At 42.9% G+C, this 16,471-nt stretch overlaps 1 protein-coding gene across 1 annotated transcript in view; it reads right to left on the bottom strand.

Annotated features, from left to right (window-relative positions):
• Positions 1-863: 863 nt before the first annotated feature.
• The window catches only part of LOC142944529 (glypican-1-like), a 29,624-nt gene continuing 14,016 nt past the window's right edge, over positions 864-16,471 (bottom strand). The window contains exons 2-10 of the mRNA XM_076085676.1: positions 9,444-9,602; positions 7,854-8,071; positions 6,355-6,528; positions 5,108-5,273; positions 4,078-4,208; positions 3,331-3,471; positions 2,776-2,906; positions 1,375-1,550; positions 864-1,045 (exon numbers count right to left, since the gene is read on the bottom strand). Coding sequence (XP_075941791.1) covers positions 864-1,045; positions 1,375-1,550; positions 2,776-2,906; positions 3,331-3,471; positions 4,078-4,208; positions 5,108-5,273; positions 6,355-6,528; positions 7,854-8,071; positions 9,444-9,602 — 1,478 coding nt within the window. The remainder of the gene's footprint in view (positions 1,046-1,374; positions 1,551-2,775; positions 2,907-3,330; positions 3,472-4,077; positions 4,209-5,107; positions 5,274-6,354; positions 6,529-7,853; positions 8,072-9,443; positions 9,603-16,471) is intronic.

Raw genomic sequence — 16,471 nt, 5'->3', positions numbered from 1 at the left:
GAAACTGCGCGTCTGTGCTCGTTTACGAGGGCTTTCGTGACACTGCGCGTTTTGTTAGAAAGGTTGTCATTTCCTTTTTCTTCCGAGATGGTTAGGTTGAGGTGAAATCACAACGTATCATACATTTCAGGACTGGGATAATTCATCTGCAATATTTGAAATGAATCCTAATGAATGTTTATGCCAACACACACCAAAACATCTGGACGACAACATCACAGATTGTGGGGGGGGATTCATTGCCTATATAGTATTATACTGTACATTCATGGCTCAATATGGTGCCAGTCTTTTAGCTAATGTACACACACATTTACAACGTACACAATGTCTGTAAAGGTAGACAACCTCGACTTGAGTTAAAAAACAAAAATATAAAAAAAACAAGCCTTGTTGAACGCACCACATATCGGGGAACTAAACATTTTTTCACTGAGCTCTGCCACCTCCTGACTGGAAAGTTAAGCTGAATGGACCTGATAGAGTGTCAATAAATCAATATCACCATCATTATCGTCATCGTCATCCACAGCCATCATTCTCTTTGTCTTCATCTCCATCGTCTTCCAACAATCCATTGAAACCAGCTCAACAAACTGAATCACACCCGAACTAAGACATTAAAAAACTGAGCAAAACGAAATAAAAGAATATTGTCACTGTCAAGTTTTCCTTCTCTTGCTCAAAGAAAATGTCGTCCATTCATTCTCCAAAATTGTCATTTTCATTTTTTGGCAAAGTTATGTTACTAATCTCCCCCCCCCCCCCCCCCCCCCCCCCCCCCCACCAAACCCCTTTTGGTCCGTCCCGTCGTTCAGCCCTCCTCTAGACTTTAGAGTCGGATTGGAGGCAGCGGCGGTCCATCATCGCTGAAGCAGCAGGATTGCCAAAGGGAGCAGGAGTAGGAGGCCACAGAGGCGGGTCTGAGACGCGGCTGCGCCTCTGACCCGGTTGTTGTCTGGCGAGTAGGCGTACAATCCCGGTCTGTTCCTAGAACACTGGCCACCTACGCACATCCCGCTTCCTGAGCCGCTGATGTCGTCACCTATAGGAGGTCATCGGAGTGAGACGGAAAACAAGAAAGATGTCACCTTCAATAGCTCCTGATAAGCTCCCACTTTTCAGTTTGCAAGTGTTGATTACTGAGTGGGCACCATTTGACCTTCATGAATAGAATCAATGCTCTCATTACATTGATCAGTCAGTTGGGAGTATTTGGTCTGGTTTAAAATGAGGCATCAGACCATTAAATACTATCATACAGGGGTATATGTGCGTGTTTGTGTTTGTGAAAGGCAGAAACACAACAAAAAAGGTGTGCCGTGTACGAAATATTAACACTATCTTTCATTCAAATATTAGAAAGAGACCCACTTGCATCCTGGAAGTCCACGTCGTTGCCATCCAGTGCGTTTTTCAGCCTGTTGCTCATGATTTTGAGCTGCATGATCTGCTGCCGGATGGTCATGTCCGGCTTCGTGATGTCAAGCTCCACTTCTGGGTTGTTGATCTGATTGGCCAGGCCGTCACCCATCACCTCTGGAAGGTACCTGATTGGAGGAGAGCAGGGATAGAAGGAAAAAAAGCTATAACAAATCGATATGGTTATAAGGGAGAAGGTCTGGTTAATGAAAGGGTATATGCTTGCGCTCACTCTGCACAGCTGTGCTCAATTTGATTAAATAAGATATGTCATTTTGTGCTGACAGCGCCTGGTCAGCAGATAGGCTGAAGAACACAAATAAAACTCACACAAGCAAACAAACACACACACGGATGCTTGTGCTTCTGCACTCGTGAGGGCCCTTACTGACAAGAGTGCTCCACCGATTCTACACTCCCACAACACTGTTTGACCCCCCAAGAACAGGATCAACATCAACAACATGCAGCAGAACCAGACATATTGCCTGTCTTATTCCATGTTTTTTTCTTTCTTGTCAAACCCTGGTGCCTTCATTACCCACAATGCAACTCAATCACTGACAGTTCGAGCGGAGAGATTCGGGTGTGTTATGCCGGTAGCCTCGAGCTGATAACCTCAAGCAGAGATAAACATCGAGCTTTTGGCTTTTTCATTGCTTGAAACTTAGAGAGTCTCTATACAATATTCAGATCAATAATGTTGCATCAAACAACTGTTTGTCATGTAAAGAAATAGTGCAGTAACGTCTACCGAAGCAGAGAATCCAGTCACTCTCCCTCAGTGTGTTGTAATCTGAGCTTCTCTGTGCTCCGTTTAAATAGCAGCATCTGGATTTAAAACTCTTTGTCCTCACAAAGATAGAGGTACAAACACACACATACACATTTACACACAACACGTGCTTAGTGATGAGATTTTAATTTGTGTTCTTGCAGCTGCTTAAGAATTCATGTAACCCTATTTAAACTCCATACTTCAGCTACATTCCATCTTGTATCTTAGAATTTATTAGTTATAATTTTGTGTGTGACATTTATTGAGCTCTTAAGAAATCCACGAGATGTCGCTGTAGAGTCTCAAACTGCTACAATTCACTCTGCCACACCGACACACTCATTTCTGTTATCTGTCAAACGCAGTCAGTGATTCATCCATATTTCATGGCCCTTTTCACAGTCACAGACACACACACACACACACACACACACACTGGATTTGAGGAGCATTTTGATTCTTGGAGAGCAGGTAGGCTGCATGTAGTTAGTGCTTGAAGTCATAATTTAAACCGAAACAAGCTTGTGATCAGTCAGTGATGAGCAATGTTTTCCTGGAGCAGGTTTCTTCCTCACCTGGCTTTGGTGATGCCATTCCAGCATTTATCCTGACCAGCACCTCCTGCTGCCAATTTGCTGCAAAGTGCCATAGGGAGCTGGGTCCAGTACTGCCGCATCTCCCTCAACTTACTGGACAGATCTGACACCTGAGGACAGAGACAGTGTTGTTTTCTTACGTCAAAGGTGAGTCTCAACTCCCAAATCATATGGTTTGGGTATAGAATCCAAACAAGTCATAATGGGTTTTAAATCTCATTAAATACCCTTTCTAAATGTAATCAGGAAAGGATTACGTGTTGTACACAAAGTGTAGAATCCATTGTAATGCATTTGACAAAGGCACTCAAATGCAACATAGTCTCAACATAAGACACTAAGTGGTTCAAACATAGCCAGGAATTCCAGGTTTTCTATGACATAATGCATCTTTTCTTTCACAAAAAAACAGAAATGATACAACGCTTCTAACAATAACAGACCCTTACATTCACATTTACACTCTTCTTTGTTTAGTGTGCCTTCAATAGTCATAATATCTCCCCATCCACACAGGTAGACACATGCACACACCTGCATCTCCAATCTGAGCCCAGCGGTTGGAGAGGGTTTGTACTCAGATGCGGTCAGGGAGCCGCTCTTCTTCTTCTGCTGCTCATGAAGAGCGGGACTTCCTGTTCCTGGTTCACCTGGAGTTCCGCATGTCTGGTACACCTACACACACACACACACACACACACATAAACATACAGATACACAGACGCACATCAACACAAACACGTACTTGAAGCGGTGAACTCTGAAGTTTGATATATAAAATCACACCTCTAAAAATAGTTTGGTCTGTATTACAACATTTTGTAAGAACTAAAAACATCCACTAGATGTCGCCATAGACGAGTCTTTCAAACTGTGAGGATTTGGTTTGGTTGCCATGCGAGCAACCATGTGCTATGTGTCCAATAGCATAGCATTGATGTTGCCTACAGTGATAAGTATTATAAAAAGCAGATATAAATGGAAATGTTACACTTGATTCGACATAGATGTGAAAATTAAAGTTAACACACTTGGAAATAAACTGCACTTAACAAAGTGAAGATCAGAGCGGCTTGGCTTTAAAAACAAGGCCAAGACTGTTCGTGGCTGCACTCACTGCTTGTCTCATGAATGGGCATTGATCTATTCTTCTGTAAAAGTATGAAAGCCATGCAATTTAATTGAGAGTTAAGATTGCAGAGGTAAAATGGCATTTGATTGGAGATAAAAATGCTCCCAGGGAAGTTTTTGTCAGTGACGAATCAAAGTGAGATGTTTTACTCTTGCTGTGAAGGTGTCCATGTTTTCCTGCAGGAAGTGAACAGCCTCATAGATTCGAGCCGGGATGGAGGAGAGAACCACATCGAGACTGGGCTCCGTGCTGAAACTAGAGGCCACCTGGATCATGGTGTCTGAATGGAGAGGGAGAAGGATTTTTGGGGGCACAAAACTTCATATGCTCACAAGCCTCTAAATCAAAGTTCACCAGTACATATCAGATACATTTCTATGCACCACATTAAAATGCATGTTCAGCTTTATATCTAATCTTAACGTCATTATGACTTACACTCAGTGGACCTCATGCAAGAACCTTTTCGTATTATTATCTTAAATCTGTCATACTTGCTTGTGCAAGACTTCCAAGCAGAATTCCCCAGACGCTTTATTAACTGGACAAACATGTCAGTAAATCGCTTAATTTCTCCTGATGAGGACGTGCATGTTCCTGAGATGTGGTCACTATCATCGCTGCTAAAATTGCCATATATGGATGGACAAGTTTCATTGTTGGGCGCAAAAGAGGATGATACGAACAGTGACCAGCATAAGGTACCTGAAGTAGCTGTTGAAGGGAGAGAAATATCCTGACAATTACTGCAATCTACCGTGGTGAAATAGGCCAAATGCTCAGTAAAAAGAACGCTCAGTAAATGGAGAAGACATAATGATCGTGATATGGTGAATAGAATATTCGCACAAAGCTTGTCTTAGTTATATATTTGATTTTTTTATGATATCTTGACTATGAATTAATTCAGATTAAGCCATTATAATTGTAGCTCAAAATGAGGACTACTCATTAATTCCCAAAGGGAAAATTCAAATAAACTTATTGTCAGTAGAAGAAAATTGGTGAATTCCACAAATTCTCTTAAATCATTCGTATGTGCCACATTAGAATGAATCTGTTTGTATTCGAGTGGTTCTTGCATGAGGACCAATGTTTGTCTGTACACTAAGACTAATAAGTACATCTGGATGATCTAGCTTTACTCCACAATGTCTTGGTTTAGGGTCTGATACTCACCTATAAGATTCTGCCACTCGGGGTTCAGGTCAGCTTGGTTGGCCAGGCAGCCCTTGATGACGTTGGAGCAGTAGTTGGAGCAGGGTTTGACCGAGGCCATGCCGCGACAGTGGGGGCAGTAAACCATTTTCATCAGGGCCTTCATGCACTCTGGACTCAGGTGAACCTGCGGAGGTTCCACAGAAAAGTTAGCATCACAAAGCAGTAAAAGAAGGGAATTTAATATCGCAGGAGTGTGTTCATACAAGGCCCTGTGTATTTAACTCCACGAGGGTCGTGCATAATGGCGTAGAAATAGCTCAAAGAAAAGGACAGACAGCAGAGGGCGGTATGGTAACACTATAAGGAACACAACCTGAACAAGAAAGCAGCGACAGCCCTCCTCGTCTTTAGAAAGTACACGGTTTCTGTTACACTGTCAGCTTCTGATTATGTTCGCTAGTCATGAAAAGGTGTCCAGTTCCACAGTGGAGTTATTTTACCACTATCCTGCACAGATGTGATGCAGGCACACCTCCAAAATGGGGGCAGGGAGGGAAGGGATCACACCAGTTAGTTTGCAAGATTTCCACTGCATTGTGGCGACTATTCTAAAATCCATGCTACACAGTTTTACATATTTGGATGCATTTATTTATTTTTATAGTATGAAAAATTGTCTACAGACTTGAGTTGTATATAATCCCTCACTGTCAACATCACATCTGCATTATTTTGTGTCAATGTACCCATGATTGATCAAATATGATGAATCATTCTATTTATATGTAACAACATTGTTGTCATCCCTCCAAATGGCAGCTTTGTTCTGAGTCTGAAGCTTCATCTTTGATGATCTTTGTTGTTTTTTTCATATTTAGGGTGGAGACGTTTTCTCTGACAGTTAGGGTGTGACGACCACGCATCCATCTGCTTTCCTGGGACTCAGCCCAGCAGCCTTAGTGTCACTCACACACACACACACACACACACACACACACACACACACACACACACACACACACACACACACACACACACACACACACACACACACACACACACACACACACAGGTTTTCTCCCACTAAGACACAAACACTGACTCTTGAACTCTGTCTCTGTCACACCAAAAACTCACCCTGTCTCTCTCTGTCTGACTCACTCCCTGTGTCTCTCCTTACGTCTCATGTACACACACACACACACACACACACACACACACACACACACACACACACACACACACACACACACACACACTCTCACCTGTGAGACCTTCCTGACCACCTCTCCGCTGACTATCAGCCCCAGGACAAACGACCTGGCTGTGACAAAAGCCCGGATCAGCTTCGCCTTCGTGTCCCGTGGGATGTCTCCAAATGGCCGCAGCGTCTCCTGTTGCTTAGCAACACATTCAAGGTAGTCCTCTGACAGGCTGACCTGCCAGACAGGAGGGTGACAGGAAGACAAAATGTTGGTGAAGAATGTTACAGTTTTTTGTAGCTGCAAGAAACATCATTTCTGAAATTAGAGCACTCTTTGTCAAATCTCAACACATAAACAGCAAAAACAGACTAAATACAAAACATCTCACATCTCTAGAAGAAAACACTTTTAAACTATATGAACGCTTCTAAAAATGTTATTTCTGCATCGCAACTTTGCATACAAACACCATATAAATGTCTCTTTCTATATGCCAACAGCAAACTGATGTGTTAAATATGAAACACTATTATCTAGTGTCATTCTGTAAATATAGATTATGAATACAGAATGCAATGGAGAAACAAACCAATGTGTTTATTCTCTCAGAACCAGACATTATTGTTACTTAAGATGACATGAACATTGTTCCTGTATTGTACTGTAAACAAAACACAATATATTACAGTTAGTCGTGGTCAATACATGATTTAGTGGGAGCAATAATTGTGCCACAAGTACCAGTTTTTTGTGTTTTGGCAATCACAAAAAACGCTATTACCAGTATTATTTTTGGCCTGTTTTTCCGTTATTAGAGAGCGTGCATTAGAGAGCTGACGGTACATGTAGGGAGAGACAGGCGGAGGGTGACACGTAACAAAGGTCCGAGGCTCCAGTCCAGGACTATTGTGATTACATGAGCAGCCACGTGAACCTTAAAAAGTAGAAGAGATTACAAAATGCATCTACTTCATACCGGTAGAACATAAATCAGCTCATGGTTTTGCATTTAGTAATAATAACAGATGAAAATAGTTCGCGTGATGCATCTAAAAATGGAAATGTTGCATGTTTATTCTCTTTGTGAGCCAGAACAGAAGCAGGAACTGACGAGAGGCCGTTCAGCCAGCAGCTGAATGGATCAGGAGAACTAGTTCACAAAATCCTTCCATCGTGTTGCCCCAGCGCTTCCTCGTGGGGAAATGTTTGGTTCCGGAAATGATAGAGTACGGTGTAGACCTGCTCTATATGAAAAGTGTCTCAGGGTAACTTCTGTTATGATTTACGCTATATAAACTGAATAGAATTTAAATTGAATATATTAAAAAAGCATTTCCATTCGAACATATTTTTGTATAATCTGATGGTTTTAAGGGTGTTATTAAACATCCCAAATACAACTGACACTGTCATATTGTGACCTAGCATCTCATCACTCATCTCAGTTATCCAATCAGCACTCTGATTTCTGCTTTACCGTTTTAATTATTATCTTTTCATCATTCTGTAAACCAGTCCGTCATTCAAAATATGTCAAAAAGTTGAAATTCTATACTCACATCTGTGGGAACAGAGATTTTAAAGGTGCGCTCCAGGAGGCGGGACCAGAACTCAGACAGGGTCTCGTCCAGGTTGAGAGCGGAGCCCCGGTAGTACTGTCGCAGGTCAGTGTAGAGATCTCCGTAGAGACGAGTGTTTTGGGAGTACAGAGGACCGAGGGGAGCCAGAATCTCCTGGAGGGAGCGCTCAGAGCGGCCATGCAGCTCAGTGAAATAGGCTGGAGGCGGAGAGAAGACAAAGAAAAAAAGACAATAAACAAAGGAAAGATAGAGGGAGAAGAGTTGATAAGCAGAGAAATAAGAGGAGGAGGAAGGAGGAAGAAAACCAACTCCTGAGCTGCTAAATGCTCCACGATGCTCCCCAGGTAGCCACTACCTTTGTTAATGTGCTCTTTGATGCTGGGCACGTAGGGGGTTTATCAGAGCTGCCTGTTACCTCTGTGAACTTCACTAATGAGAGCGGAAAGGTCCAACCAAAACGAAAAAGTTGTGGGCTGTTAAATCAATACTCAAACTGCAGAGTTGGGAGATAATTCTCTGTTTGTTGCTATGAGCCCCTTTCACATTAAACTTACTTGAGTGTCATTTTATTTTATAGAAACAAAATATACAATAACAATTGTAACACTCATGAAGCATAAATAAATAAATAAGGAATGAGATGGTATATAGAAAATGGCTTTGGATGCTATGTGGTTACATTTCTGCCCATTTATTTAACATTTTTAAAGGTTTCCTTGAACTTTCCTTTGCAGCCAGATGGATACAAAGTGATGGAGAGGTCAAACAGAAAGAATAAGGGAGTCAGCTTGCTGTCTCTACAGTATATTGGTCTGGGCTTTTTCCCTCATGCTTCAAAGGCTTTGGACCGGTGCCAGCCTGTTGTAACCACAACCAGATGGGCGGCCACATTACTGCTACTGAGGTGGCCTGCTGCCTTGAGTCTAATACTACTGTCCTCCTCCTCCTCCCCTGACTTGTCCTCCTCCTGCTCCTTTTTCTTCTTCATTTCTTGTTTTGACTCTTTCCTAGCTTTCTTTCCTACTAATGACACTTTTCTCACTCGCTGCATTTGTCTGTCCTGTTGTTAGCTGTGGCACTTCTCAGTTTTTCCCTTCTTTTCTTCCTCCCACTCTCTCTGATGTGCAGTGATCTGCAGCCTCGGCTCCTCAGTGGGTCAACTGCTCATTAGCTGAACCAGCCGCTGCCTAAGGGGACACCCCTCTGTTTGTGTGTGAGTGTGCATGTGTGTATATGTGTGTCCTTTCGAGATCAGGGGATCGGCTTATCACGTTTCATTGTGTCTGGCTGACTCCGCTCTCATTATAACTCCCAGTCAGGGGTCCCCTTGACGCACCGGACACAAACACATCCTCCCTCGCACACGCACGCATGCACGCACACGCACACGCAGACATATTGAAGCTGCAGTATTGAGCGCTAAGCACAGCCAGAGCTTGTTCCAAACACAAATTCACAAATACCAAACATACTAATGTCATACTCCTCTGGGCCCACTGCTGACACTTTGGTATTGAGCGCAGGCAGTAATGAGCATCTGTCCTGCAAACACATACATATCGTACTTACTGTCGAAGGCCCTGTGGAGAGCGTTGAAGGCAGACTGCAGCGACCTGCCGGCCTCTTTAATCAGTCCCTCGGTCTCTCGGGCGCTCAGACCGCCCAGGTTTTCCTCCATGGTGCTGGTGCAACACGTTGGACCCTGAGGACACATCCTCAGATGTTCACCTGGCGAGGTGGGGAAGACACAGCGTTAATTGTTTTAATTAACTAAATGTATATATCTTAATCACTGCATATGTCAGCTCTTCAACATGTACATTCACCACCAAATCAACACCAGGCTTAAATGAGCGGAAGATAAAAACTAAGTAATTATAAATGCAGGTGTATAGTTTTTATTATTATCAACATCAGTGGCATGGCCCTACTGTATGTATCTATACTATCTTTTTCGATGGACTGCCATTAAATTCTGTCCAGACATTGATGGTTCCCAGAGGGTGAAGCCTACTGTCTACTTATTGCATTGATCCCCTAACGTTTTCTCTAGTGCCACCAAGAGGTTGACATTTGTGGCTTTGATTATTTTTTTGATTAATTTTTTCTCAGACATTCATGTCCCCCCCCCCTCGCCTTCTCATCAGGTCATCCATTTTAAGGTGTCCTATACTTCTAAGTATATAGATTTAAGACTAAATACCTTCAAAGCTCCCATTTGCCTCAGCTGTACTTTGTGTTTGGCACTAATTAGCAAATGTTATGCATGCTAACATTCTAAACTAAGATGTTGAACATGGTAAACACAATACCTGCTTAACATCAACATGTTAGCATAATCACATTAGTCTTAGGCTTTAGGCTGTGCCTGTAAGATGCACTGTGTGACAATGGAAAACATACTCATACTCATAAAACCAACAGCCGACTGTGTATCAGCTGATGTTCTTTAGTGTACATGCTCAATTCTCCCACCTTTTTATAGAAATATTCAGATGCAAATCTACAAATCTCAGCCCTTTCAGGAACTACAATATGAAAAATCCGCTTTGTTTTAGCATCAGGACAGTTTAAAAGTAATGTAGAAAGTTTAAGAAAGGGTAAACGTTGACAGAACATTTAAACAGCCTCTAGAGCAAAACGTTTTGGTGTAATGTATGGTGTAACTTTTTCTTATTTACTTTGACTTAATTACAATTTGAATGCCGGACTGAAGTGTCTTTCCAATGTGGTTCTGCTGCTTTTCAAGTAAAGGATTTGAGTGCCTCTCACACCACCGCATGAATCATTTATTGGAATCCTTTTATAGTTACCAACCAGAAAAGCTCTCTGTACAGTAAAAACAGTCAACTTGATTTAGCAGCCATGTTTGTTTTTCAGCTGTTTGTCTCTTTCTATACTCACTTACAGTGTGTTCTAGGTCATTTAGTTGTATGTGTGTGTGTGCGCTTTAAATAAATGTAGTTGTGTAAAAAGGACAAAAGTATTAAGTAGCACAAAATATATATAGTCAGAGTGGAAGTACCTCAGATATGTACAGTGCAGTACTTGAGTATGTGGTTACATTCCACTTCTGCCCCTCTTTTCTTTGAAAATATCAAAATAAAGACCCAAATGTCCAGAAATTAATAATAAAAGTAACTTTATCAACCTTTACATGTGCAGTTTTGTGTCAGTTTACAGGACAAACAGTTTGTTCGGCCAGAATTGTTTGACGGGAAACTGCAGGGATGATTGCTGACAGTAATGAGATTTTTATTGTTCACTGACTCCTTTAACCCTTAAGCCAATAAATAACACCATCGTGACACGCAAAACCTGAACCTCTGCCCTAATTTAGAATATATAAAAATGTAGAATAGGAGGCTAGAAAATTGCTAACCTAAACATGTTTCTTTCTATTCTTATGGGGGATACTTCTACGGGGGAGAGTAGAAATAATGATTTTTTTCAAACACACACACACTGAGTCTGCCAGACAGCCTAGAAAGCAGTCTGCAGCATCAGTCTCTTGATAGACTGGATGTGTGTCTCGGTGTGTAGGTGTGTGTGTGTGTGTGTCTGTGTGTCTGTGTATGCCCACGCCGGAAGGTTAAGGGTAAGTAAGTACCCCACAGCTGTGTGCATCACTGCTCTCCTTCTTTTTAACAGGTCCTGTATGTGTGTGTGTGTGTGTGTGTGTGTGTGTGTGGGTGTGTGTGTGCGTGTGTGTGTGCGTGGGTGTGTGTGTGCGTGTGTGTGTGCGTGTGTGTGTGTGGGTGTGTGTGTGAATGTGTGGGTTGGGGGCAGAATTTGTCCACCAGGGTAAGTGGAGCAGAAGAGGAAACGCCTTAATCATCACTCCTGCATGAATCTTTCATTGGCACTGGCTGGTGTGTGTGTGTGTGTGTGTGTGTGTGCGTGTGTGCGTGTGTCATAGTAGTCACAGGAAATAGCAGTTTATGTTCCATCTTACTTCTTTTCTCACGTGCCATTTTGGGATATTTTAAGACGTCGTTTTTTTGCCTCATCACAAATACAAAAGGACAAGTGGAAGAGGAATACAGGTCTGGAGCTGGAGTTGAAACCTCACAGAAACACACACACACAAACACACACACTCCACAGATCAACCACGACACTCGTTTAATATTCTCGTTTCTTAAGTAATCCTCAAGTGTCAAGTGCAGGTCAGCCAGTCTGAGATGAGACGCTTCACTCCTCTGAAGCCAAACACCAGCAAACAAAATCACTTCCTGCTAATCACACCTGTTTTCTACTGAGCTGTGTGTGTGCGTGCGCGCGCGTGTGTGTGTGTGTGCATGTGCGTGTGTGTGCCAGTCTGATTATTGAAAGTTGGAAAGAGTTTTAAAAATGTAACGGCCTCTTCACACTTTGGCTGTTCATTTTCACAGGACCAGGATCCTGTAAGTTTCCAGAGAGAACTACTGCATCACCTCTGTGTTTATCAACATCTGAGGGAAATCTTTAGTTTTTCATAAATACTACTGAAATCGGAAAGCAGCGCCTGTACAATCTCATACAATCAATCACAGTAACCCTACAATAGTTCAATGATATTGTCACTTATTCCTCAACTTCCTTCTTCACTAAAGCATCCTGTTCATTTAGTAAATGATGGTCCTACTTAGAGTATGCTTTGGGGCGGGTTTACTGTGATTGACAGGTCGCTGCCGCTACCAGAGGCGTATAAAAAGTCAAGATGGCGACGGCCAAATTGCCGAACTCGACGCTTCATAACGGAAGTCCACAAACCGATGGGTGATGTCATGATGACTACATCCACTTCTTACATACATTCTACGGTCATACAGTGAATATGTGGCCCTAACGGTCTGGGGACTGGTTGGTAATCCAGCCTTGGTGCTTCTCGTTGCAACGCCAGTCCTAAAATGTCAATGGATCATAACGTGTAACACAGCTGAGATCTGACGTGTCAATCAATGTCATTTTCTTTGATCAGGTCAATGTCTCAGAGGGCTTCACAGAATGAGAACAGAGTCCTCTGCTGGGGTTTCAAACCACACCATCAGGGTCACACATGTGGGTCAGAGACAGTAGACACTCTCTTTGTACGCTCATGTGCTGCAGCTAATGTTAGCATTTAGTTGTTGGTTTGCTTACCAACCTCGACGACGCAGGGCGTTTACCACAGACACATGTGCTTTACTGCATTCCTGTGTTACTGGGTAATGGAAGCAGCTGGCATCCTGCTATAAAAATGTACTTTGCAATTTACTTGGTAAAAGACAGAACTGAACACAGTGGTGACACTCTAACACATGTTCAAAAAGCAAGCTTGGCAACATGCTAATACATGCAGACGGACACATCACAGGAGTTGAAAGACCAAAACTTATTGCAGGCTATCTCACAAAATCTGTGAATGAGAGGGCTTTGTGGTGGGAGATGGAAAGCCTTTGGGCAACAATCTTCTTATAGTGAGAGGGTGAGATTATCACAATGGTGGAAAGTCCTTTTAAGCAAAGCCTTGAAGAGAAAACACAGCTTTTAAGTGCTGCATGGAAAAAGGGTGTAAACACAGAGCGGAGAGGAGAGGAGAGGAGAGGAGAGGAGAGGAGATGAGATGAGAGGAGAGGACAGGAGATGAGATGAGAGGAGAGGAGAAGAGAAGAGAGGAGAGGAGAGGAGAGGAGAGGAGAGGAGAGGAGATGAGATGAGATGAGAGGAGAGGACAGGAGATGAGATGAGAGGAGAGGAGAAGAGAGGAGAGGAGAGGAGAGGAGAGGAGAGGAGAGGAGAGGAGATGAGATGAGATGAGAGGAGAGGACAGGAGATGAGAGGAGAGGAGAGGAGAGGAGAGGAGAGGAGAGGACAGGAGATGAGATGAGAGGAGAGGAGAGGAGAGGAGAGGAGAGATGAGAGGAGATGAGATGAGATGAGAGGAGAGGACAGGAGATGAGATGAGAGGAGAGGAGAAGAGAGGAGAGGAGAGGAGAGATTTGGGTCAAATAAAATCAATTTCTAAAGGTGATTTGGTTGCGCACATTATTTTTTCCCTCAAGCTTCAGTACATATTTAGTAAAGTCCACATCCCGAGAGGCACACACACAGACACAAGCTTGTACCACACTTGCGAGGACCCTCATTGACTTCAAAAAATCCCTTGTGCCCAAGGCCTCATTCAGATGAGAACAACAAGACGCTAAGAGCATTGGAAGAGGAGGAGATATCGTGAGACACAATAACAGCTCGGTGCTCAAACGTAGTCCAAGCTGATGGAAAATGTTTGCCCGATGTTGAATTGTTAATGTTAAGACGTCGGCCATATTATCTGAAAAATGCACTACAGGAATGCCTTACCAGTACAGTTAGTGACAGTGTGGCCTCTATGGTAACAGCAGGGGGCGGGGCTAAGCGAATGGTCAATTGCTGCTAACGTGGGAGTGAAAAAATGTAATCACAACTATACTACTAACTCTTACCCTAAAATCTGGAGCTTCTCTTATCCCCTCAACAAAAGATTTACCCTGACCTCAAATATTTCCACTTGGTCACCTAACCCCCGACCATCTTTATGGAGCACCTCAGGATCTTATCCCACTCACTGACCTCACCTAACATTGCTCTTGGTGCCCTGTTCCAAACTGATTTGTGACATGGGGGACAGCATTACTTTACCAAGTTTTAACATATATAAAGAGCACTTTAAAGAAGTGAAAACCAGAAAAACAACTGTTCTCCCTCTCGAGGTCGAAAATGGAAACTGGTCAGCACAAAGATAGGGTAGAACTACAGCAGCACAGAAACACACTTAGTTATAAATGCAGAGCTTTATTTTCTGTCCAGCAGTGATAAGACAAACTCCTTCTGGACTATCAGTAAGAATTATGATAGTGTGAGGCTGACTGTGCATTCACAAACTGTTCCTAATGAGTAGAGCTGGATCCAGCACTTTTTCTCTCGGTGGTCACATCATCAGAGAGCTCCGACTTGTTTTGCGCAGCCACTGCGAAAGCTTCTATAGTTGAAATCATCCGATTCTTTCAGAAAGGCGCTAGTGTCGTCACAGTGGAGGAAGTGGGTCCCGGTGTGAAAATTTGGACCTTTTATTGCTTCCTAGAAAAGACCTGGTCAGCAGAAGGTCATTTCCTGCAGCACTGTAAACAAAGATGAAACTTGAGAGTGTGCAGCTAAAGAAGAGAGAGACATTTTGTGCATTGCAATGCCCATACTACTGTACTATGGCAGGAAAATGTTTAGTATGTCCCAACACATATGCCAAAAGCAGCATTGCATTTTGCAGCATGGCTTTCTGACTAGTCTGATCCACAATCTTCTGCGCAGGGTCCAATGTTAGAGAAGTAGTATGTCCTAATTGAATGTATCCTGCATGCATTATACTTTGTAAGGGGAGCTGCACTCAAATTGAAGAGATAAAGTATGTTATTTAGAACGCAGTGAGTGCCTCACCTCTGCCTGACATGAATTTGACTCTCCTGCCCAAACAATGGGTTGAAGAAACAAAAGCAACAAGAAGTAATCTAACTTAAAAACCTCTTGTACAATCATTACCATTCATATTTTAAACATTTATGTATCCAGGAAAGGTCAGCTGGGCTCCTATCCAGTCAAATCCGGCTTCTCGTTATATAATCATCATCACAATCAACCCCGAGTGCTCCTTAGTTCAATCGCATTCTTCTATTTTTGGCCACTGCTCACTCACTTTCTCCTCTTACATTTCACCAGCAGCTCAGGGACTCAAACCGACAACCTCATGGCCTCTGAGTCAAAGGATGTAGTCGAGGTAAAATCCATTTAAGCTCAGATCACCCTGCTGATTATTTGCAGAATATAGTTTATTCACCTGGTTGAACTGGCATGAATCCTGATGAGGTAAATTCTTTAGTATTGATTATGTGGAAATGTCTGATGTAATATTAATGTGTATAAATTCATTAAATGCTGCATATTGTGCCAAGTAGAGATCACAGCTTCCCACAGCCCTGCTAGAGCTGAGTGCTGCTGTAGAGAAACTGCAGAACCTTTTTTGTGCACTCAATCATTAGTAAATCCATTTCATTCAAAACTTGTTTTTTGGTTTTGCCTGCAGACGTTTAATAGCTTACACGGGTCGCCATGGAGACCACATCAAGACAACTTTGCTTGGTCATTCATTTCCTTTTTCCCATCAAAAGCATCTGGCTCTCACTTTCTTCTCTCCGTCACACCCTCCTGCTCTGTCTCCCTGTTATTCGCTGCATTCCTCGTGGCAACCCCGACATACCTGAGCCCGTCCCAACAAGTGAGCCGGCAATCGGCACGCGTGCCAAGCAGGTGAACAGGGACCCGGCACCGCAATGCAGGTCGACAGGAAGCCATCCAGCAACAAGAGCTGAATCAAAACCACGCTTTCTGCCTTCTGCCTTCTGCCTTCTGCCTCTTGTGTCAGAGAAACATCTATAACCTAGACACCATTACCTTAAGCAGAAGTAAACTGAAACTCAAATTAAACTCCCATCAAGTCAAACTCTCAAATATGTCAAATATTCTAGTTTTGGCAACACCCAGATTCAATAAAAGATACAGGAATTGATTAAAACGCTTGACAGCAGCTGTCTCTTTGCTACTAT

The sequence above is a fragment of the Anarhichas minor genome, unplaced genomic scaffold, assembly GCF_050575085.1.
Source record: "Anarhichas minor isolate MPS153535 unplaced genomic scaffold, ASM5057508v1 ptg000261l, whole genome shotgun sequence".
In the NCBI taxonomy this organism is placed as follows: domain Eukaryota; kingdom Metazoa; phylum Chordata; class Actinopteri; order Perciformes; family Anarhichadidae; genus Anarhichas; species Anarhichas minor.
This window is presented reverse-complemented; position numbering and strand designations above follow the sequence as displayed.